Source organism: Antennarius striatus, chromosome 17 (genome assembly GCF_040054535.1).
Source record: "Antennarius striatus isolate MH-2024 chromosome 17, ASM4005453v1, whole genome shotgun sequence".
Lineage (NCBI taxonomy): Eukaryota > Metazoa > Chordata > Actinopteri > Lophiiformes > Antennariidae > Antennarius > Antennarius striatus.
In genome coordinates this window covers 3,103,768-3,127,113 of record NC_090792.1, presented here as the reverse complement: position 1 = coordinate 3,127,113, position 23,346 = coordinate 3,103,768, and the positions used below count along the sequence as shown (strand labels likewise).

At 38.5% G+C, this 23,346-nt stretch overlaps 1 protein-coding gene across 1 annotated transcript in view; it reads right to left on the bottom strand.

Annotated features, from left to right (window-relative positions):
* sntg2 (syntrophin, gamma 2) overlaps window positions 1-23,346 on the bottom strand; it is a 49,587-nt gene that overhangs the window by 9,311 nt on the left and 16,930 nt on the right. The window contains exons 9-14 of the mRNA XM_068339271.1: window positions 15,855-15,979; window positions 10,766-10,895; window positions 8,744-8,782; window positions 8,047-8,163; window positions 1,300-1,371; window positions 781-990 (exon numbers count right to left, since the gene is read on the bottom strand). Coding sequence (XP_068195372.1) covers window positions 781-990; window positions 1,300-1,371; window positions 8,047-8,163; window positions 8,744-8,782; window positions 10,766-10,895; window positions 15,855-15,979 — 693 coding nt within the window. The remainder of the gene's footprint in view (window positions 1-780; window positions 991-1,299; window positions 1,372-8,046; window positions 8,164-8,743; window positions 8,783-10,765; window positions 10,896-15,854; window positions 15,980-23,346) is intronic.

Sequence of the window (23,346 nt, the reverse complement as noted above, 5' to 3'; positions counted from 1 at the left end):
GACCAATGCCAGAGGTAACCAGTATTTATCTACTGAAACATTTAAAATGGCAGCACCATTAGCATTAAATCGACAGAATTCAATGGCTGCATTTCACAAATCTTCACTAAATAGGTGAGGAATCATTGCCACTGCATGCACCTGTAGATAAAATTGTCCTATAGTTTGATCAAAAATTTGAAATTGCATTGGTATCATCATTAATTTGAAAAAAAGCAATTTCACTAACATTTTCTTAAGCCTGCATCTCAGTAAATTTTGAAGACGTATCAAATTTAATACCTAAATCTGTTTCTTCTTGGAAACCTGATTGTTTCTTTTGTTAGAGCTTGTCTGTATCTTCTTGTTGCGTATTTATGCCAATGCATTTTATACAAAGTTTATTTGTTAATCTATTGTCCATATGGGTTTAGATGTTGTGACTTTAATTTATTAACTTCAGATCTTAGATAAATACCTGATGATGTTCTACGTGGAGGCTGTATAAGACTTTGGGTGCCCAGAATCTTCATCTACTGTTGCAACTAATTGCCTTTCATTAAAGCCCATCCAAAAAACTTCAGGCACTCAAAGCAGCACTGGGTCTTTGTTCAACAAACATCAAATGCTTCATGACGCTCTTTGAGTTTGGGAAAAAGGTGTTGTGAGAGGCACTCCTGCTTTAAGAGCTCCTTTTTAATCCAGGCAGCAAATTTTAAAAAGCAACATCTAACAGTGTCGGGGTTCTTTTGGTTTAAGCTACAGAGACATTTTGCGGGCGCGATGCACGGTTATACTCACTCGTATTCGCTGTACCTCCAAGAAAACGGCTCTTTGAAAAGTCTTCTCCCAGATAGCCAGGTCGGTGGCCAGCTCTACCCTGAAGGTGTGGCTCTGGCCGTGGCCAACCAGAATGCTGAAGCACAGCGACTCGTTGTCTTGCTGCTCAGGGGAATGATCCAGCCCCAAGTAGAGCCTCGCCTGCAGCCAGCAGTCCTCAGCCATCCACAGCTGAAGAAAGACATTTTATTCATTGCATGTTGAGGGAATTGGTTTTTGCTGCCTCTTCAGTTGTTAAATGTTTGAGTTTTTTGAGGGAATAAAACAGAACATCCCTTATTTCCCAGGGTGAACAAATTTTCAGGATATTTCTTTTTCTATTATGTGAATCAGGAAAAAAAATATCACCTCTGGTCAAGAAAACTGTGTTTAGTAAGACTTCCTGGAACACTATGCTATCTGCTAAGAAGACAGAAAAACAGCCAACCACGAGAAATGAAGGATGAAGTCATAAAAGTTTGAACACTGTTCTTTACATACCTTGTGGACCTTGAAAAGAACCTCATAGAGGCTATATGTTGTTTCAGCATGTTCCCAGTCAGCAGCACTGATCTGTTAAATGTAAAAAGCAGGCAGTTTATTGTGTCGGCGGTCATGAATTTATCTTGCTGAATTTACGAGGAAAAACTATGGAAAGGGGAGAACTTTAAAAATTAAGATCCATCTTCCTACTTGTTCCACAATTAAAAATATCCATAACTACTAACCTGTAACCAATAACAAGTAAAGATAAGTCCCCTTGTGAGCGTTGTTACCTGTCTGGTAGAAGGTTAGCATAGAAACTATTTGATGTGTTCTTATTTAACAATGTTGGGGCTTTATATATAATTTCACTATTTGATAGTTTCATTCAATATGGTGGAAGATTGGATCATGTTTCCAAAAGTTAACCCTGGATTTTAGATTAGATTTTAATTAAAGAGGTAGATCCAAGGATTCTTCTTGCTCTAAGTTTAAGAGAACCCTGAGGGCACTTGTTTTGATGGTGTGCCTGTCCTGTGGGAAAATAGATACGTTTAAAGTTTAATTTAATTTAACTTGCAGTATCCGTCCTATTAATCATTGCCAGTTGAGACAGAGCTGTTGAACACTTTTAATAGAAATTACAGAAATCTATTTTCCCTGTTGATTTTTTGACTGATGATTTAGTTCTTCATTTGATTTAACCAAAATACGTATAAAAACTGACTATCGACAAAGTAAATGATTTTTCTTTTTTCCCAACCAATGGTCCAAACTTCAAAATTAAAATTCATGAGGTCAAGTAACAAATGCGTTCATTGAATTTCATGTCAAGGAGGATGTTCATCCCTCACCCCCCTGCCTCCAGCTATCTACATACAGAACTAAAATAAAAGAAGTGAAAGGACTGTCAACAAACAACATATAACCCCTAGACCCGCTGATCATTACGAGCGCTCTGATTAATTAATATCGATAAGTGATTGTTTATGATGAGCTTTGCTTAGTTTCAACAGCCGGCTCTGAAGCGTTGTCTCTTGTGCTGCAGCAACACACCAATCACACTTACAAACAAGAACCAGTGCAGTCACAGACTGCAACATCCTGCGACACCCCTGAATTCAAAATTTTACCCTGACCTACTTTCATAGATCAAAGCAGTAGCTTTGATCTACGGTCTTACACTGGCCTACTTTCTCGTCTTTCTATCTTTATCCAGTAACTGAGTGTACAAAAGCTCAAATTTGACCTTGACCTTGTTTTCTCAAGGTCAAGATCATCATCTCATTTTCCTCCCCTTTGCTGCCTGAGTAATGGGCTTCTTGTTTCCTCTTTCCATCTGCAACGGTTGCGAAGATATTTGGTGGACTAACTAACGAACGGACGGACGGACGAACAGACTAGCGGAGTAACGGACTTACAAGCAAACGCTGAAAATTACACTACATCACTGCTTTTGAAGCGGTGATGTAACAACCTAGACTGTTATTTATCAGCTAATTCTGATGCATCTTACAGGGTTAACCTCTGAAAACCCTGATTCTGCAGGGTCAGACCACAGTGTGATTGCTCCAGTGTAAAGGAACTAATATAGCGCTGATGCGTAGTGGATAACTTTCAACTCCGCGGAACCCCGCTAGACTGAGCAGTGCAAGTATTTTTACATAGAACGTGCTAACTCATAAAGACAAGCAGATCCTTGGTGGCTTTTATTTTTCCACAGCGGGTTTCATTAAAGCACATCCACTAATACTGTCCTGGTGCATATTTAAGTCATCTCTACTTCAGGGATATTGGCCACCGCCGTATTTCAACAAAAGCCAGAGGGTTGTTCTGGCATTTTACAACCCCCCACCCCTCCACATCTACATCAGGCTTCCAGTTCACACAAATAATTCCAACTACTCCACAGCATGTCCGTTATATTTAATGCAATCTCGTCTCTCACAAACACCTTGTCAACATGATTTGTTGGTTCCATTTAATTAAATTGTATCAAGTCAAACAGCACATCTTTTTCTTTATTTATTTTTTTCAGCTGCTCTACATTCAGCTCTCACCTGCACTCAGGCTGGAGTTAAGTTTCTATAAAGCTAATAGAAAAAAAAAAAATTCACATTTTATCAACTTCAAAGAAATTTCAGTCTATGATTCAGTAAACATCTTTGTCAATCTATAATCCATATTTTTCTTGTTTTGCCCGCAGCATGTTCAGTTTCAAAAAGACATATTTTTCCTGGAACATTTAGACAACTTATACTCCACGAAGGTTATTTTTCTCCAGTGAACAAACATCTTTGCAAAGATTCAGAAGATGGTTTGTAAGAATAGTATTTATTTCTGAAAAGCAGCGTCTCTGCATTCGAGTGTGCAAAAGTGGTACGCTTTTTTTGAACAAATGAACTTTAAAATATAACAAGAATTTGGGTGCTTCAGAGCAAAACGCTGACAAGAAACATCCCTGGAGAAAACGCATGCTCCCACCCACGATGTTTGCTAAGAAATCTCCCCACCCAAGTGAGAAAGGGCAGACTGCCCAACAAACTTGTTTGATGGTATTAACAAGCTCAATGTGAGAGCCTCTGCTTCAGCGAGGTCAGGCTTTTTCTGCCGCTACAGAAACAAAACAGAGGAATCATCGTCTGTGATTATAAATGCAGCACAGATGCAGAGGAGGAGTGGCAACACATGGCGTTTGGTAACCGTGTGATGTGTCACACGGAAAAAGCTGTCCGTCAGCCTGAGCTGGAGATCGGAACAAGCGAGAGAACAGAACTGAAGATGCAACACGTTGGGCCGCAGCAGGCAAGAAATCCAAGTCCACCTGCATTACATACGGACTCATAAAACCTCCACATTATGGCAAGATGAGGCACTTCATTTTCTCCAAAAGAGGCTGTGTCAGTGATATATGAAAGGAAACAATTTTTCCGATGAAATGGAACGCTGGCTGGGAAACAGCTGGCTGACCCCTCTTAGCTGTATGTCACAGAACTTATGAGAGTCAACTATGATCATTCTTCAAGAAATAGTCTGGCATTTTGGGAAATTTTAATTTTTTTTTCTGTTCTTGCCCCAGCTGATCAAACGTTTCATGTCTGTGAAGTGAATCCAATGCAACAGCTGGGAGCTGGTGGATTAAGAAACAGGTTTTATCTTGTTTGGTTCATCGTTGTTAAAAAAAAAAAGTCTTGCTTGTTTTCATGGGGAGATTTCATGTTGCTCATTTCTTGGCTGCAGAAAGTCACTAATATTAGACTGATATCGATCTCTGCTAACTCTCAGGAAAAAATACATATTTTACACAGTTGTCAATCGACAACTGCCTTAAGCTATCCCAAATAAAAAGATGGTGCAGAAACAGGATACAATCATGGATTATGACGTTATGATTTTTACATGGCTATCTCTTTTATTATCTGGTTTCTCCTTTTAAATTCAAAGAGGATTCTGGTCTGGAAGCGGCATCATATCCCCCAGACACTGATCGTCAGACTTTGGGACAGCCATTGTCACCCTTTCTGCCGTCACCACAAGTTGAAAGGTTTCTCTTGGGAGAAAAAGGGGTTGCATCTCCATTCCACTGTATGCAAGAACGGTACCAACAAATGAACAGGGAATGTTGATGAGGGAGAACTTTCTTTAAGAAAAGCCCCACATCTGCAACATGTAACCAACACAGATGTCTAGAGCATTAACTTCATATCATAAACATCTGAAATTCTTGCTTTTCATGTGGAAATGTACATTATTGTTATCAAATTGTATATTTATGAATAATGTCATTAAATGCTGTTGCAAAGAATTTTTTTAAAAAAACTGAATTGTATTTGACTTCTGAATAAATGTGATGTGTCTTCCACCTATCCATCACCACTCAGTTAAATAAATAAACTTCATTGTTCAAACCGTCTCAGCGGAGTCATCGTCCACCATCACCACCAGTACATGTACTAGAATGTAAGAATGAAAGAGTTTCTGACCGACTAATAATAATAATATATCATCTGCTGAAAAAACAAAGGATCTTGTCTTTATTTATCGCCTTTGACTGAACAGTCAAAGTTAAAAGTATGCATAAACAGATCACGTGAACACTCCATTGTCTGAACATGATGACTTTACATGAACTTGCCTCAGTTCTTTATCGACACAGTTAGCTGTCCCCCTAAAGCTGAGGTTTGTTTTCTTTTCTTTTTTGCAATCCAAAGTTTGAAAATAAATAAAATATATCTGAATTCAACTTTGCAGGATGCAATTTAAACTGATCACACCTGAGGTCCTTAAACGTTAACGTTCAGATATGAACATCTAAACATAGAGCGAAATGTTTTCTTTGTGGCCAGATGGGAATATGAACATATTTTTCAGTATACAGCATTTCTAAGACATTCATGAAGAGAAAAACTTGTTCATAAAACCCTTTTGGCAACCTTCAAATACATATTAAACCTCAGGAGCCCTCGGACTGTGTTAAAGGTGACAAACGCTGTCCAACAGAAGGCAGTATAGGACAGCAGAGATGGAACAACTCATAATGTCCACTCCCCATCTCAAAGTGTTCAGAGAATAAATGTGATTAACCTACAGAAACACAAATGAAGCAAGAAGATGAAAGGGCCACATTTTGCATAACAGCAGCTTTTACACTAATGGGAGAACAGAGCTCATGTCATATCACAAACAAACACATCATGAAAGGCTACATCCTCCGTCCGCCAGCCCTGGCAGTCAAGAAGACGCATCGTAAGCTGATAATGGACCTGCATGAAACATCATTTAATGACCAGTGGCACCCCCCCACCCTCCCTCTGGTTCACCTCAAGCTGCATGTATAAACATTTTATTGAATAAACTGTTAGGTTTTTAACTACATTGCACATTTTAAATGTCCAGTTGTTTTTCATTGCAGAGTAGATTTAATTTGGAAAACACAATGTCTCAGAGGTCTCGTGTGAAGCTGTGCTTAGAGGATTTAATTATAGTATGTGTCAACGCCGGTGTTAAATGCAAAACCTGCCGGCTTAAAGGCTTTCACTGTCCTGCTGAGAGTCGACATTTTGAGGTTCCTACTGGACAGATTTAAAAAATGTGATTATTATGTAGATATAATCTATCAGATGTTATATAAACTAAAAAGTGGAGTGCTGGTAAAAGCAGTTAAATACGCTAGTGTGGTTTATTATCGGCATTAATGTGAGTAGTTTGGGCAATGGGATGCCTCCTGTGTCTACTGTACTTTATTACCAGTGTCTCATTTTGAATGTCACACAACCACACAGTTAAACCTGGTGTTTTGAGGGGGTTTCTACAGGTTTAGGCAATGTTTTCTAAGAGTAATTGGCGCAAAGTGAGACTGACATTTATATGATATTAATATACGTTTAATATAAATACAGTGAGATCAGTTATAACTGAAGCATCCAGATGCTTGTTAAAAAAATCATAAGGCATGCAGCGCGGTGGGGGGGCAATCTCAGATCAGTACGTAGCTGCATTAAATTATCACACAAATGATCTGACATTCAGAAAAAAAATGTAAAACAGACCCTGAACAAATCATTATAATGAGCAGAATAAACAGTATTCAGTTATTGATTTGCCCTGTTTTCAGTGTGTGCTATGTAGCCCAATGCTACAGGGGTCACATTATTAACAAAATTATTTCAAACGAGTAAAAACCAGGACGTGTTGTTTATAGTGCTATGTAAAATATGGGACTGCTACTGATTTCTTCTATTTTTTGTGTGGATTTCCTGCTAAACGGTGTCAGATCTTCAAACAAAATTCAAAAAATTCCTCCAGGACCAAAGTCAATGCTCATTCAGGAGGTGATGATACAGCCATAGAAACAATCAGGAGAGCTGCAGATCTCTTCCACCTCAGTAAAGGTTGGTGTTAACAGCTCCAGTATTCCAGTGAAATGGGCTAACGGTGAATATCAACAGGAGAACAGAGACGAAAAAGCCACTGCTACCCCAGAGGGACATTAAAGCTCGACTAAATTTCACAACAACACACCGACACAATGACCCTCTGAGCTTCTTTGGGGGGAATTTTTTTGAAAGCATGAAAGTGTTCGGAGGACAGGAGTCCTGTTACATCTGACGTAAACCGAACACAGCATTACATAAGAACAATACACCCAAAGCCCAGCAGAGAGGTGTCACTGAACTGTTGTCATGTTGTGCTCCTTCAGTGCCAGAATGACATGAAATAATTCTTTTGTCTACCAGAAAATACGAAGGCGAATGTTGGACATTCTTAAGCATGACTGAAAGTCCACCTCTGAAAGGTTTAAAAAGAATAAAAGTTAAGTTTTGGAGTGTTCTGGTCAAAGTCTGGACCAGAACCCCACATAGATCCTGCAAGAAGGCCTGAAATGAACAGTTCATATCCAAAAACCCTCCAATGTGGCTGCAATAAGGCAAAAAATAGTGGACCACCAGCCTGCAGTTGTTATGCTAAAGCCTCTAGCTTTTAAGTTCAACAGGAGATGTATTTTCTCACTGGTGATTTGGGTATTTGATAGCATTGTTGCCTTATTCAATAAAAGACTTGTTTTCACTTCAGTTGTCCTTGTATTATCTTAAACCACATTTGAAGATCTGATGCAATGTGCGTACAAACGTTCTGTAAGATACACAAAGAACAAGTCCAAATCCGGAGAGTGACCTTTTTTTTTCCCCCCACAGCTTTGTATTTTAAATATTCAAAATATCTGAAATAGAAATTGAAACTTTAAATTGATAAAGGACTAATTACCGGGGGATGTCTGAAGATATGAAAATATGGTCCTCTCAGTGCCAGAAACTTGAAGGCTGAAGTTCTAGCAGCAGCGCTGCCCTCAGGACTTTCACAAGCCCAGCCCATGTGAACAATCTGCAAGGACGAGAGGACGGCAGTCAGTTCATTTCACAAACGGATAAAAAGCAAAGAATGTGTAGAAATCTATACTGCAAAGTCAACACAAACACACATTATTATAGAAATTCCTCCTGATAATTTGACATAGAACACTTAAGACACTTCACTGTGTGGTGTTGCTGCAGTCTTAGCAGCAAAACAAAAACCATGCTTTGCTTTGCATTTGTATAAAGATGATATGATCCTGCACGACGTGTCCTGCATAAAGATCCAAACAAATGTTTCATTTTCAGTACAATATGCCAATCAAGTTCTTTTTTTCTTTTTATACCTCTGACCCTTCATCATGTTTAATTCCCAGAATGAACCACACCCAGCCAACTGTCACAGTCATAACATCTAATCACCTCCCCAGAGAATAATACTGTAGTATAACTGAGTGTAATACACAAAGGGAGTGATCCACCAATACAAATAATATATTCATCACCCAGGAATGGTTGTGAGTAGCCACTACTGGACATTACTGCTGCAAGTTAAGTCACAATTACACTGTGTATCATCTGTATGTGTGGATTAGTCATCGTTAGAGTACCTGATCATCTGAAGAGCAGTATTTGTTGATGATCTTTATCTATGAGAGGAACGAAACAAAACAACAATTATAATCTGACTCCATTGAACTGTGCCATTGTGATATTTTTAATTCATCGCTGGGTCTCAGTGTTCACCGCATTCTGTTTCTAACTGCATGTCACACAGAATACCAAGTCAGAAACAGGGCGGCATATACCCACACTTAATTATCTATCAAAGAAACTCTGCTTAATACACTTTGTGTCACATTGTGAAATAATTTATTTACAATACACAATCACTTTAAAACACTCAAAACTCTTTAGATAATGGCTGATGTGGATTAAATGCAATACAATAATTACTTTACACTCCAGTAATAACATTTTATTTCATTTTGGTATCGTGGTTACCAACTTACAACAACAAGAAGTTTAATAAATGAACATTATGTTCAATGGTTGAGTTCCAGGACATATCCCAGACCAGCAAGACATCCTGAATCTGTCACATTTTGGTTAGGAAGCCCTGTAGAAGCAGCTATCAGTGCTTCATTGTGTAAAACCATTAAGACCACCTTGAGTCTTTAATAGTCTGAAAAACTACCTGCGTATTTCTAGAACAAATAGAAGCCGTGACACACCCATCTAAGGCGAGCAAGCACACATGAATTAAATGCTGTTTCAAATGTTATGTACCCTTCTTTGGGAAGATTATTGTGCAGTCAGAGAAATGTTGCAAACATTTTCACAATGAATGGACTCCTGCTGTGTCCCAGTGTGATTGTTGCTCCTGTCTCTGCTCACCTCAGCTGGAAACTGGAGATAGCCTGAAACCCTCGTACAATGCAGCACTAACAAGCTGCCCAATCTGTTCAGCTGCAGTCTCTCCAAAAAGAATATCAAACAGCAGCATGTAATCGCCCACAATGGCAGATGACAGTCATTCATATTAACAACACTTAAAGGATCATGAGGGGTGTCACAGATTCTATTTAAAGGTGGTGGGTCATTAAAATAAAAGTTCTAATCCCTCCCAAAGTGTGCACACAATTACATCCTGATTGGCCATTTAGCAATCACACCACGTATGTAATTAGGTGATGCAGGCATGAATTAATCACACTTTTTAAAAAAAAAAAAAAAGGCAGCTGTGCAATTCACGAGTCCTGGCATACGCTTGGTCTACGTCCTCACCAAAAATGCATCGCATCATCAGTGAAATAGGAGGAAATGAAAGAGAGTAGAGAAGAACGACTACTTAGCAGTCATTAATTAGGAATGAGAGAGCCTCTTTACTGTCAGCAGAGGGGGGAGAGGTGACATGAGCGTTTGTCAGGAACATTAACACCACGCTACACTCGTCTTAGTATCTGTCAAAAATCTAAAAGCCAAAACACATAAACAACTGAGGGGAAAATATGGTTATTACATGTTTTTGTGTTTTTTGGACTGAGGTGGCATAAAATACAGCAAGTGGATAATAGTCGAAAACGTTGCTTTAATACCCCACAAACTAGTTGGAGTGACACCCAGTAAAGCACATTCTTCAGTCAAAGTCGAACAGATCCTCTCTTTAAAGTGACACGAGTAATAACTTATTAGATAAATTCATTAAATCAAAGTATATTCATGTCATTGCCAAATGTATCTGACACATTTTCTACCTGACATGACCATAAATTACTACCTGAACTTAGAATAGAATAGTTTGAGATGCATCTTCCTACCCAAGAATCGCAAGATTCATCATAACCATTAGCTTTTCCATAATCCCATTCACACACCGACCAATCTGCAAATAATCCAACCTTGTTGGCACTCATTGAATGACTTAAAATAATCATTTAATTCTAATGACATCATGCAAAACATTAACAAATAATCCAAGAGTAGGGTGAAGAAAAAAAACCCAAGAAAGTCTTACCACAAAACATACATTTAAAATGATTCCAAAAGTAAAAATCACGTTTTTTCTGTCATTTTCAGCAAAGGCTCATGGGAAGCTGCACTGGACTTTCAATCTTTAGAGATTGACTTACATTCTCTAGTGTCAAGTCATTGATATTTGTAGATATTGCTTGGAGCCAGTCTGTGCTTTCTGCTGCAGTGCAGAATTGAAGAATATTGGCGTTGGCTCCATCCATGGCAAAGACTTCAAAACAGTTGGACCTGGAGGGACATTGGTCAAAATTAGACACAAAAACTTCCAGAAGACTGAAAGCAGTATTTTTGAAGCTGGTGTTTGTAGTTTCTTATGTTAAGCCTCAATCAAACTTGTACTGCATTATGTAAGTAGAATTTTTTTTTGCTGAGCTTCAAGCTTTTGTGACAGTTGTATAAATGTTCTCATAACAAAAGCTCTGCAGAGCCACAAGATTCCTTTTTGTAGACAGAATGCAACTGTTTTTTTGTTGTTGTTTTTTTGCATCAAATGTACCCACAAGATAGAAAGCAGAGCCCAACTAATGGCTTCAATTACAAGTAATTATAAGGGAAAGCTATCTGTCTTTAACAGTGTGGGGGTGTGTGTGAATGTACTATTAGCTGCAGCTGGACAAAAGGTTAAAGGAACAGTTGCCAGCTTTTGGGAGGAAAAAAAAACCACTTTATGAAAGAGATAGAAAAGAAAAGTGGTTCATACAGAGAGTGAATTATTTAACAGCAAAACTCATTGCACTGATTTTAGAAAGTGTCACTAGAAAATAGATCAACTTTCTCTTTTTTTTAGATTTACCAAGTATATAATTCAAACTGACTAAATCTTGACAAATCTCTTTGAGTGGAAAAAAATAAATCATAAACTGGAGAGAGAGAGCTCTGCCTGACATCCACAAATGACTAACAGGTCAGTTCAAGATGAGAAAGCTACACTTCACAAAATATTTACGGGAAGAAAAAAAAAAGTGGATCAGAATTATTTTGGCCTCAATTTTTTTGGATGCTGTCATCTCTTCGGAGAGAGCCTTAAGGGTAACAGCAGAGCTTTGGCAACACAATTAAATTTCTCAGTAGAAGGGGTGTTGATGAGGTCATCAAAGAGAGATTGCGCTCTACAAAATGAGATACTCTGACATCTAATTTCAGTGCGTTTTCACCCTGCTGACACGTTTAGCCTCAGAGATTATTGTCACAAAAATGGAAGCGAACATGTTGATGGTTATGCGACTCCATTCGTGTTGGAAAAAGAAACAATGTTGACCGATTACGTATTGCAAATGAAGATGATGTGGAAGTATGTGAGATGAAGGCTGAGAAAAGGCATCGCATGCTGAGGTTTTTTTTTATTTTTTAAAGATGGTCTTGAATAACACAGTTCTCCCTCAGTCAGTTGCTTGAGGTTAGATGCTACAAAGTCAGCATTCCCCACAAACCCTCTGGTGAGCATTGCTTTTATACAGTATCTGGAAAAAAAAGCCTTGTTAAAAGTCTTGCATTCTGACCCAGCAGCTCTCCGGCAGTGATTTTCACTGGGCTTAAACGCCTTTTTTTGATGTAACAAGGGTGCAAATTATTTCTGAGTCTGTGTTGCTTGACCCAAATTAGCCTCATGCTGTCAAGTGAATGACTACAAAGCATCATTTAAAAATGCTCTGTTCTGTTATAAATGTTTTTGTCTTGTAAACCATGGAGAAAAAAAAAGATGTTTAATTCTCTTTTCTGAGCAACTGAAGAAATGGCATTAGAAGTACGGCGTATCAGATCCCTTTCAATTAAAGCGCAACCTTTGAGACCACACATTAACGGGAGAGATGAAAGGAAGGATAAAAATGCAAGTAACGGACTACAAAGTCATTCATCCAATCAGAAATCAGCTGGTGAGTCACTGTCAGGAAAACACGGCCTTCCAGAAGAGCTCTACTACTGCTCCACCTTCAGCGAGGAGCTCTGCAATCCTCCCTGAGATACAGCAGCTGGGGGTGTGTTTCTTTCATGCATCTGCAAAATTATTTTGCCTTCCCTGCTGACTATGCAGCAATAAATCCTCTGAGACAGAGCAGAGACGTACCACCCAGTCCACACGTAGAATGATACATGAAGTCTATAGAAGGAAAGGGTATTTTTCAGGAGAAATATAGCTGTTGCGTTCAGTGTAAATGACAATGAGAGGGGAAAGTGTGCTGCGTTTCCTCATTAGCGAGATGAGGAAATAGGCAAGCCTTGGGACATTTCATTTTCATCATAATTAATCATAGGATGGAATTTGCTTTTGAATTTCTACCAAGAAATGTACAGATCAGACAAACTTTCATGACAGGAATCAAACTGGGAGCAGACAGCTGAAGCAGAAGTAAAGGACTGCATCATCAAAGTCTGATATTTCAATTTACTGATGTCTATTGAAGTTACTTGTGACACTGGTGGTAAGAGATTGCATGCTTGCAGGTAGGCCAGTAGAGATGGGGAAATTAGAACTACATTACTCAAGTATGAAGTACAGATGCTTGCATATAAATAACGTGCTGGTGAAAGTATAAGTATTGATTCAGCTTCAAAAGAAACACTTAAATCATTAAATAAAAAGCAGCCATTTGAAAGAAGCTTTTACTGACCTTTTTTTGTGCAAACTCAAATTAACCTCACTTCATTTAAATGTAATATTCATTTAAGGTATTGGAAACTTTGTTCACAAAGAATGTATTCAATATGAATGAACATTATAGTGAAGAACAGATAGAAAAAAAACCCACACTAGCATTAAGTTTTATTAATAATGCAGTCACAGTGACTCAAACTCCTAATGTGTTTGGGTCAATGAAGTGTTGATGTTCAAAAGTATGTTCTACGCCTACAACTTAAATAAGAAAAAGATGATCCTGAAATAAAATAGAGATTTTCAAATTAAATTGAATTGCATAGGACTGAACCAAGCACAGTATTAAATAGTTATTCTTCTTTATTATTGTCCTGTAAAGGAAGTAGCTTTATCAGATACGATTTTGCACGGAAACAAGGAATTTGATTGTAGTTTAACTAAACTTGACTCACAAAGGGCAAGGTGTTAGGTTTAGGTTAGCTGGCCAATTCCTGATCTTGGACTGATACAGGTTATTGATCAAGGAAGTGATAGCACTGAAAGGATAGCACACACTGTTTCTGGAGACCTAATGGACTGCAGTTGTTCAATCCTGTGATGGAGGAATGTTTGGGGACTTGGATGGTGGATTGTTTGAAGCAGGAGGGCACCTCATCCAGATCCAGAGATATATTAAAGACCCTGGTGAAGGTGGGCAGCAGCTGGTCGGCACAGATCTTTGGGCATCAAACTTCTCTGGACAATTGAGTTTCTTGCATGCTTCTTTTCTGTTTCCTTTCAATTTTCTTGACAATGGTTAAGGAAAGCACAGCAGTAGAAAAGCTTTTTTTTTTTTCAGAATCAACTCACACCTGGAAACTGGCCAGCAACACTTGAGATAGGAGAAAGCCTTTTAATTCGCAAGTTTCCTTTCTTTCATGTTTATACTGTTTAACAGTTTAAACAAGAGGCTGAGGACACCTCCCTCACAGATGAAGAAGCTGGTCTGACACTTCACAAACAAGGATATCTGTAAAGTGGAAGGAAAGAAAGCCAATTTTTTCACTGCCAGTGGCCTTTTTTTCAGATTCCTCCTTTAAAAATGAATGCAATTCCCAATTTCATCTCATGGAATGGATTTACTTGTAAAAAAAAAATAAATTGTTATACCAAGTGGAAGCATATCTTCTTTTCAAGGAACATAATGTTGCCTCCCAGGCATAATAGCAACATGTTCCATACTAACTTTAGATGGGAACATGAGAATCAACACCTTCCCCAGCTCCTCATGCAACTGGAACTGAGAGATTACCAGTTATAGAAACCTCAGCTGTCACTCAATAACAAATTAATTCTAGCTTCAAGGCACTTTATCCTTCTGCTGAGGATCTCCTCCAATGTTCCAATTATTATTTAAAAATCAGACATGCTTTTAAAAAATCTTTTCGACAATGCATTAGTCTTATCTGGATTCTTACCCATCCTCCAAATCACCAGCACCCATCACCACCTCTCAGTAAAGTGTTGATGAACTAGGAGTCCTACGCTGAACTTTAACCTTGACAGACAGGACATATAATTATTCCTTATCTTTGGAAACTGCCTCAGGCTTAAGACCGAACAATATCCAATGAAGTCTAATAAATAGGCTTAATAAACATCTTTAAGTCTACAGTCCTGAGAGAATTCGACACACCCTAAAGAGTAAGAGGCTTCCGCTAAGCAAGAGTGGACGAAATGATAAGGGAAATTGGCTAAGGGAAACAATTTCCAATGTCAGTAAAAACTAATAAGAAAGTAGTTTATATTAAGTTCCTTGACTTTAAAAGCAGTTTCTCATAATCACACACATGGACTTAAACACATTGCGTCAAACTGATTTTTAAATATGATGATATTCACACCTTAATTGCCATAAGGCTGATTTTTGAGACAGTTGCATGAATAAAAAAATAATAAAACCCTTCATAATTATGTAAAGGTGTTCACAAATGTTCCTTGTACAAATTTGATGATAAAAATTAGATCATATCTGTACTTAGCAAAGAACATATCTATTCGGGAAAGACAAAAAAATACACAAAGACTAAAGAAAAGACAGAAAAAAAACTAAAGACAATGTGTAACAATTAAAGGAGAGTGACAGCATGGGAAATTAATTGCCAGAATAACTGGATGTAACTCAGTTTTACATATTTGCATGCTCTATGGGATCTGTAAGTTATGAGTTATGAGTTATACCAGATGGTGGGAGAATTTTCTTCTAATTAATGTAAAACAAAAAGTCCTCAGGTTTATCGAGCAAAAACTTTTGATTGAAAAAAAGCCTCCAAAGGAAACAACCCTGGAACAACACCATGCCTGAAGATCAATAGAAAGAGAACGGGTCTAAAAATCAAATGTTTTGTTTTTTTTAACTTTGACTGGTGTTCATAGTCACACCTTCTGAGCTGGAGTGTCGCAGCTGAGGTGACCTTTTAAGCCGTTTATGCCTGTGCATAGATATTGGCATTAACATCCTCCGGTCCAAATGAAAAGTGCTTGCTAAGCCAACAACTGTGCTCGCTGAACTGTGCACCTTAGAGTTGAATTATATCATGCTGGATTACCCTTACCTTAATTTATCTGTGCCGGCTTTGTATCTGGAGACTCTGGCCATCAATAAGGGCAGGGAGACAGCATCCAGCCAACGCTTCTCATACTTTGGTTCGTTAGCCGAGGGCGAAGGGGGGGACGGAGCCTGGGTAGAATACATGAACAATAAGATGAGCTTCTGCCCTCATTGATTGTTTACAAGCTCTTTTTCATAACTAAATATTTTTTTAAAGAACCCTGGTTAAAAAAAAACCTATTAGATTGACAGGTTCACCTTAACTTTGGCCCGTCACTGCTTTGTTCAGGTGCAGTTGGATGATTACACCCGAGATCAGAGATCTACTTCAATACAATATAATAAATTAACAAACTCATTCTTGATCATTTTCCCCATGTGTCTGATTATTAATATTATCAGGTACTTCAAAATCTTCAGTTGAAGAGATCTGACATCTCTTCCACCTTTTTTCACTCCATAAGGTTTCACTAATCTCTAGCAATGACAAAAAGTTGGAATCAGGTCACTCAGCTAACAGCTGTCCAGCCAGGTTACACTAACTGTCTTTTAAGGCAAACATAGAATAAAAAATAAAAATACTGTGCTATCTTCCACACTTCACACCTACAAGTGACACCAGACAAAACTGACCCAAAGCGGGTTTAAAAAAAAGGCCGGCAGAAAATCTCTCTTGACATTCATTAATGACAGAATGAAACAGGGTTGAAACAATCTCACCTGCCACTGTTGTGGTGTTGTGAAAGTCAGGAAAAAAAATACACTTGGTGATTAAATTGATGGATTACATTCATCTCAGAAAAAGTTTGTCTCTGTTTAATAGCTTTTTTTGAAGCGGTGAGCCTCCAGCACGAGTGTCTGACTGTGGAAAATACCCGGGTGCACCTGGGCTTTTCATGGGGGCTAATGAACATTAGCAAAAAGCTAAAATATATACTTAATGACACCTGGCTTACAGCGGTAATAAAGAGGTTAATGTGGCATGAAAACAACTTTGTCTTTGAAAGCGGTGTGCTGGGCTATGAATATGTGTAGTGGAAAAAGTTTTTGTTGAGACAGGACAAAATGAAATACTATAAATATTTATTTTCCAAATTAAATCATTCATATCACAAATTGAGTAGTATTCCACAGTGACACAGATCTGTAGACATCCGTCCATGACGTAAAGAAACAATAGTAACCTGAGTGTGTGTGTGTGTGTGTGTGTGTGTGTGTGTGTGTGTGTGTGTGTGTGTGTGTGTGTGTGTGTGTGTGTGTGTGTGTGAGTGCGTGCGTGTGTGTGTGTGGAGGTAGAATATCAGTTGGTATATTCTGTCTGTGTGTAAGAGTCTTTAGCCAGAGCAGTGTGTATAAATGTCAGGAGGTGGAAACACTGACCAAGAGGGGAAGTGAGATAAATTCCATATAAGGTGATCTTGCACAAAATAGACTATTCATTCATTCATTCATTCATTCATTCATTCATTCATACATTCATACATTCATTCATTCATTCATTCATTCATTCATTCATTCATTCATTCATTCATTCATTCATTCAGTCAGTCAGTCAGTCAGTCAGTCAGTCAATCATTCTTTCATTCATCTTCCTAAAGACAGGACTATTCTAATCCACTTTGTAAGTCATGTGTCTGTTGGAGCCTACCCCAGTTGGCTACGAGCAAGAAGCAGGGTACACTCCGGATGCTTTGCCAGGGCATCACGGGGCCACACACAGACAGAAAACCACTCAAAAACACCCAAAAGGAATGTTTTTGGAGGTGGCAGGAAGCCGGAAAACCCAGAGAGAACCCACACAGACACAAACATACAAACTCCGCAGAGAAAGGAATGGAACCCGGAACCTTTTGCAGTGAGGAAACAGCCCCACACAATAGTTATATAATAAAATTTGAAAAAAATTACTTATTTAAAAAATCTTAATACTTTGTCTATCCTGATGGCAGCATTACATAAAGCAGTCTGCAGACCGTGTTTGTATAACCCTTTATAAAGATGTGGAAATAATGAAAACAATACAATATTAAAAAACATATAAACAGCTTTAACTGAGATTACGTTGAGTAAAACACTGCTATAGAACTGAACAAACAGCAGTAGGAAAACGATATACTCCGGTGGAAGTGTAGAGTTAAACATTCGAACAGCCAGTATTCCCAGATGTAATTCACCAATAAGATACAGTGGCAAAGACAAAAATTCCAACAGCCCAAGTTAAAGAAAAAATATATGCCTCATAATATGCAGAGGACGCATGTTTAATACATTTTTGTGTCTTAATGTAAAACTAATTTCAAGTAAAAATACAGCATTCAAACTAGCACATCAATAAATTAATATATTATCATAAGAGTGTTTGTAAATTCTTGTATACAAAAGTACTCATTATACAGTGACCCCTGTTACAGATGCATTAATACATACAATTACTTTCTACTGTTACTATTGTAAATATGCATAAGCATCATTTCAATGTTGTTGCTGGTCTTGGTCAAATTGTAAAAATATATCTGTAAAATCTGCAAAAGGTCTAACAGAGGGGCGGCCAAAGGTTTTGACAGGCAGGTCAGCTGAGAACCAGATGGAGTGTTTATTTGTCCGAATGCTAATGATATATACAAACCATTATGTAAAAGATTTTGGCTTTTAACAGGCAGCAAAGCATATATATGCAAGGTTTATTGTAAAAATTGTTTTAAAACTGCATTTATTTAACTATTCATATACAGTATTTTCCGCACTATAAGGCGCACTGGACTATAAGGATCACCCTCAATAATTTGTTTGTTTTATTATTTATTTCATATATAAATGATTGCATTCATGACTTCCTGACTACCTTTGAATGGCCCCTATTATTATGTCAATAATCCATTCTGAGCCTCATCAAGGAAACCTGATCACTTGATCTCTTTGCCATCTTAAAAAGAAGTCAACACATATATTAAAAAACCTGACATTAAAAACTGGTTAAATTCATAACGAGTGCAGTCAGTGCGAACAGAGCGGATTATTTCCTGATCTGAAGTTAGAAGCAGATATTTAAGCTCCGACGTTCGTCTTCGTTTATTAATTAAATATTGTTTCGATCGATCGGTAGTCCAGTCGGAGGTGAGGTGCAGCTATTTGGTGCTGTGTGTCCTAAACAATTGTTTAACAAGTTTTTAATGTCAGGCTGATAATTTACTGTCAAATGTGACTCTGTTTTACTCCTAGAACTGACTTTAACGTCGGTGTCTCACCGCCGTGAATCTCACCGCACGTCTCTGCAGATAGAATACACAAGCCTGAATGTGCCCCTCCGCCGCCCCCCCAGAGATATCAACTACATTTGTAAATCAATGCAGCACACCCGTTGGCACCTTTGTCTAGCAGTGACCGCTCTTGAAATTTCAGAAAAGGCTGGAAGTTCAGCTTTGAGGGTCTTTCATTCACCTTAATGCCAGTTTCTCCGTGTGTTTCCACAGACTAATAGAATGGACCGTCACTAGATTCCAGCAAAATGGCACTTTTAAGACCAATTCAGTTTAAAGTGGGTTATTTCCGACGTCAAATAGTTAGAAATACTGAGATCAGTCAGTCAGTCAAACTTTATTAATAAAATTGTTGAAAGTTCCTTATGTTTTGCTACGTAATCACCGGTGCTCCTATATACAGTCTGCTCTACCGTCTGAGAGCAGCTCAGAGCTGGGGTTTCGGTGACGCCCCTTGACTACCGTTGTTAGGGTGCATAGGCCCGAGTGCCTTGTGAGGGGGCTCCTCTGGTGGCGGAGTGCGGCATGACTGGCAGCCAGACTGCCGGCTTTTTTTCAACGATCATGTTTTTAACCAATATTAATATGAATATTAATCCATATATAAGACGCACCGGATTATAAAGCGCACTACGGGATTATGAGAAAATTTTAGGCTTTTAAGTGCGCCTTATAGTGCGGAAAATACGGTAGTTGAAATACATTTGGTGGGCCCGATTATAAAGCACAATGGGTCATAAATGGCCCACAGGCTGTAGTTCACCCATGCCTGGTCTAGCACAGTCATTGGTGACCACATAAGACTTTTATATTTTCTTACATATTGGAGTAGATGAATAAAGTAAGTTTTTTCCTTTGAGGATGATAAGGAAACAGGTCCGAATCAGAAGTATACATTACACTGACCATTAGTTTGTGTAGTTCTTCATATGAATTAAGAGGGAAGTGACGTGACCTACTGTCATGTTCTCAGGCAGCAGCATTCTGAATCTTTCTCATCAAGTAAATAGAGAGACTTCTATTTTTTGATTAATTCCTTCTTTGAGTCCAAAGACATTTGACATTTGTAACAGCACATCATTTATTTGATTTTCAGTATAGACACATAACTCCTTCAATAGAGGTTTTCTACAAACTTAAGTTCCGTTACCATGTCTCCTCCAGAGGATTTGAGGAAATAGTTAGAGCAGTTTGCAGTCTTGTTCTGACCAGTGAACCTCAGCAAAAAGATAAAATCACAACAGCAGTAGCTGAGGGCCTGATAGACCGATAGATCGATTTATTGATGGATTGATTGATTCATTCATTCATTCATTTTCCTCAAGACAGGCCTGGGATGGGCTAAAGTGTGAAGAAGACGTGGAGAACGTTGTGTTGATTGTTGCACCAACACAGTAACATTATTTGGTGGAGGCAGCGTGATGGTGTGGGGTGGCGTCTCCCTCATTAGAAAAACAAAGCTTGTCATTACTGGAGGTAATCTCAATGCAGAGAGGTATCAGAAGAGATTTTGCAACCCTGGCAATTCCACGTTACCACAGTCTGGGACCAAACTCTATACTCCAAGATAACAAACCTCGCCCCCATTCAGCGAGGTTTATCAGAGACTACCTCCAAAATTTAGGACTGGAGAGGATGGACTTGCCAGTAGTCCTGACCTCAACCCCATTGAAGACTTGTGGGATTAGCTTGGGCGTGTTGTCTGTGCCAGAGTGACTGAGGCTCCTGTTTGTTAAATAAATTACTGTTAAATTCTTATTTCCTCAAGTTTCAATCATCCAATCCACCATTGTTAGAAAAAGCTGTTTGACTGGGCAAAGATTTGTCACATTTTTCGTGGGTGCAACCCAGATACTTTGCTCTGCTGCTCACCCCACAAATGCATGTTCCTTACAAGTGTAGCAGCATTTAAAAAGGGGAATAAACAGGCTTTCCAAGAATACAAGATTTATTCCCAAGAAGCATTGTTCCAACAAAGAAATCATCTACCAAAGACAAATGTCCTTAATTTCTCTATGTTAATATAAACTTACATATGAGTGGAACAAGGCGAGTTTCACTCCTCCAGACGGATGAGGGTTTTCAAACTGTCTTTGGAGAGTGTCGTGGTCCACAGTATCAAAAGAAACACTGAAGAACATACAGTATATAAGAATCTATGGTAGTCAATTAATAAGTCACTAGCTCCAGGGGATGCAGGCATGTTATATGATCTGAGCCCCGATGGGGATTGTTAGAAGACTGTTAGAAGACTAGGTACCTATATGGGCCGTTAGTTCATAAGAAACCATCTTTTCTCACAATTTTCAGATGAAGGTGAGATTTAACATCAGGCTATAATTGCATTTGAGGATAGAGGGTAGATGTTCTCAGTAGTGGAGTAACTACAGATGTTGTAAAAGCAGTGCACGAAACACTAGAACTGAGAGATTTATTGATGAGGCTGAGAAGACAGTTCTCTCGTAGGCTGAACTGTTCTTTTGTGAGGATACCCAGAATGGAATTTGAGACACGTGTGGTTGTCAGAAATCGTAACAACTTCAGAGCATATTAATAGTCAGAATAATTGCTTCACAGCACCAAACATACTGCGACAAGCTTCAGATTTTAAAGGTATAGAGAAGTTTAATCCCTCTGATACTGATGACAATGTAGTAAAGAACATTCATTCTAAAGATCCTGAAGCATTACGTGTTGACAAAACCCTTGATCGCTGCAGGAGCGCTACATTTACATGCAAATCACACTATTCTCAAAGAAGAACAGATGCATTACTTACAATCTACAGGCTAACCAGATTAGGGATTAAATAAGTGAACCTTTAACAACATCAAACGGTAATTTGTTCCTGCAGCTAAAGATTATCCATCAACAAGAAATCCTGAAACTCTTCCAAACAATAGCAAACTACTTCATGTCGCACCTCTATCACATTATGCACACGGTACAGGTAGGTGTGCAGTCATTACAAAACAATGACATCACCTGCCCCCCCCCCCCCCCCCAAGTTCAATGTGGCTGAAAATATCAGTCAAGTAGTAAAATAGCCTCTGGGTGGAATCCAGTCAGGAGTGCACAGAAGTGAAAAAACTACCTACATTTGCAAAATCTGTAGCACTTTTTTTCTCAGAACTACAACATGTTGCATGCAGACCCCCTGTCAGTTCCTCAGCAGTAATTACTAGAAAAAATTATTGCTCTACTTATGTCAACCAAATAGAAATGGTTTTAGGTAAATCTTAAGTGGAGCTCTGCAGAGAGGTGGTGGGGTGGAAGGAAACTCTGTCAAAGTGGATTACACTGACAAGCCCTCGCCTCCACTGAGCTGCTGGAAACCAGTAACTAAAGCCACGGCATCGATGTTCACTTCAGTCAATGACTCCCTTGTGGATACGGACGCATTCCTGACAGTTGTTTCACTATCAAGAGTCTACCGCAGATTGAATTCAATCTCTAGCTGTGTGAGGTGAAGGCTCAGTGTGAAGATAAAAATCTACTCATCAGAAACACACTTGAACTTTTGTCTCCTTCTTATATTACAGACATTGTGGTCGGAATGTTAGGTGAAGGAGATTCAACAAGTCTGGCTTCAGCCGCGCTAGCTGTTCTGTGATGCTGCTCTGCATGTTAGCACGTATTAATTAGCAACAAAAGCAAAATTCAGCTGTAGAAGGTTTTAATTTCGAAGGAAGATTAGTAGGATTGAAAAAAAAAAAAGTCTCGCTAGATGAACAAGTAAGACATCTCCAGAGTAATTTAATTATCAAAGTCATTCATGCTGAGGGGGGATATTAATTATGCGTGCACAAAATCAAATTATGACAAGATAGCACTTCTGCCTCCAATCATTTTTGTGTAGGAATGCAAAGCAAACAAGATGCCCTTCAAAGTGACAAAAAAAAAAGATCGCATCTTATGTGTGTTTGTAGCACAAAAGGCGGGTCCCGCTCCGTGCAGAGTTTGTATGTTCTCCCCTTGTCTGCATGGGTTCTCTTCAGACCTTCCCCACCTCCAAAAACATGCACTTTGGGTGAATTGATATTAAGGTTTTATGTTGGTTCTATACCTTTAAAATAATTATATTTATAATCTAGATTCTTCAACAATTAGGAGGCTGTATGAAACTTTACCAAAAAAAAAGTGGTACATCCAAATGAATACTATAAAAAAGATATCTATTGTCAAACTGATCTACTTTCTGAATTTAATGCTAGAGTTGTAAACATGTTCAATGGGGAA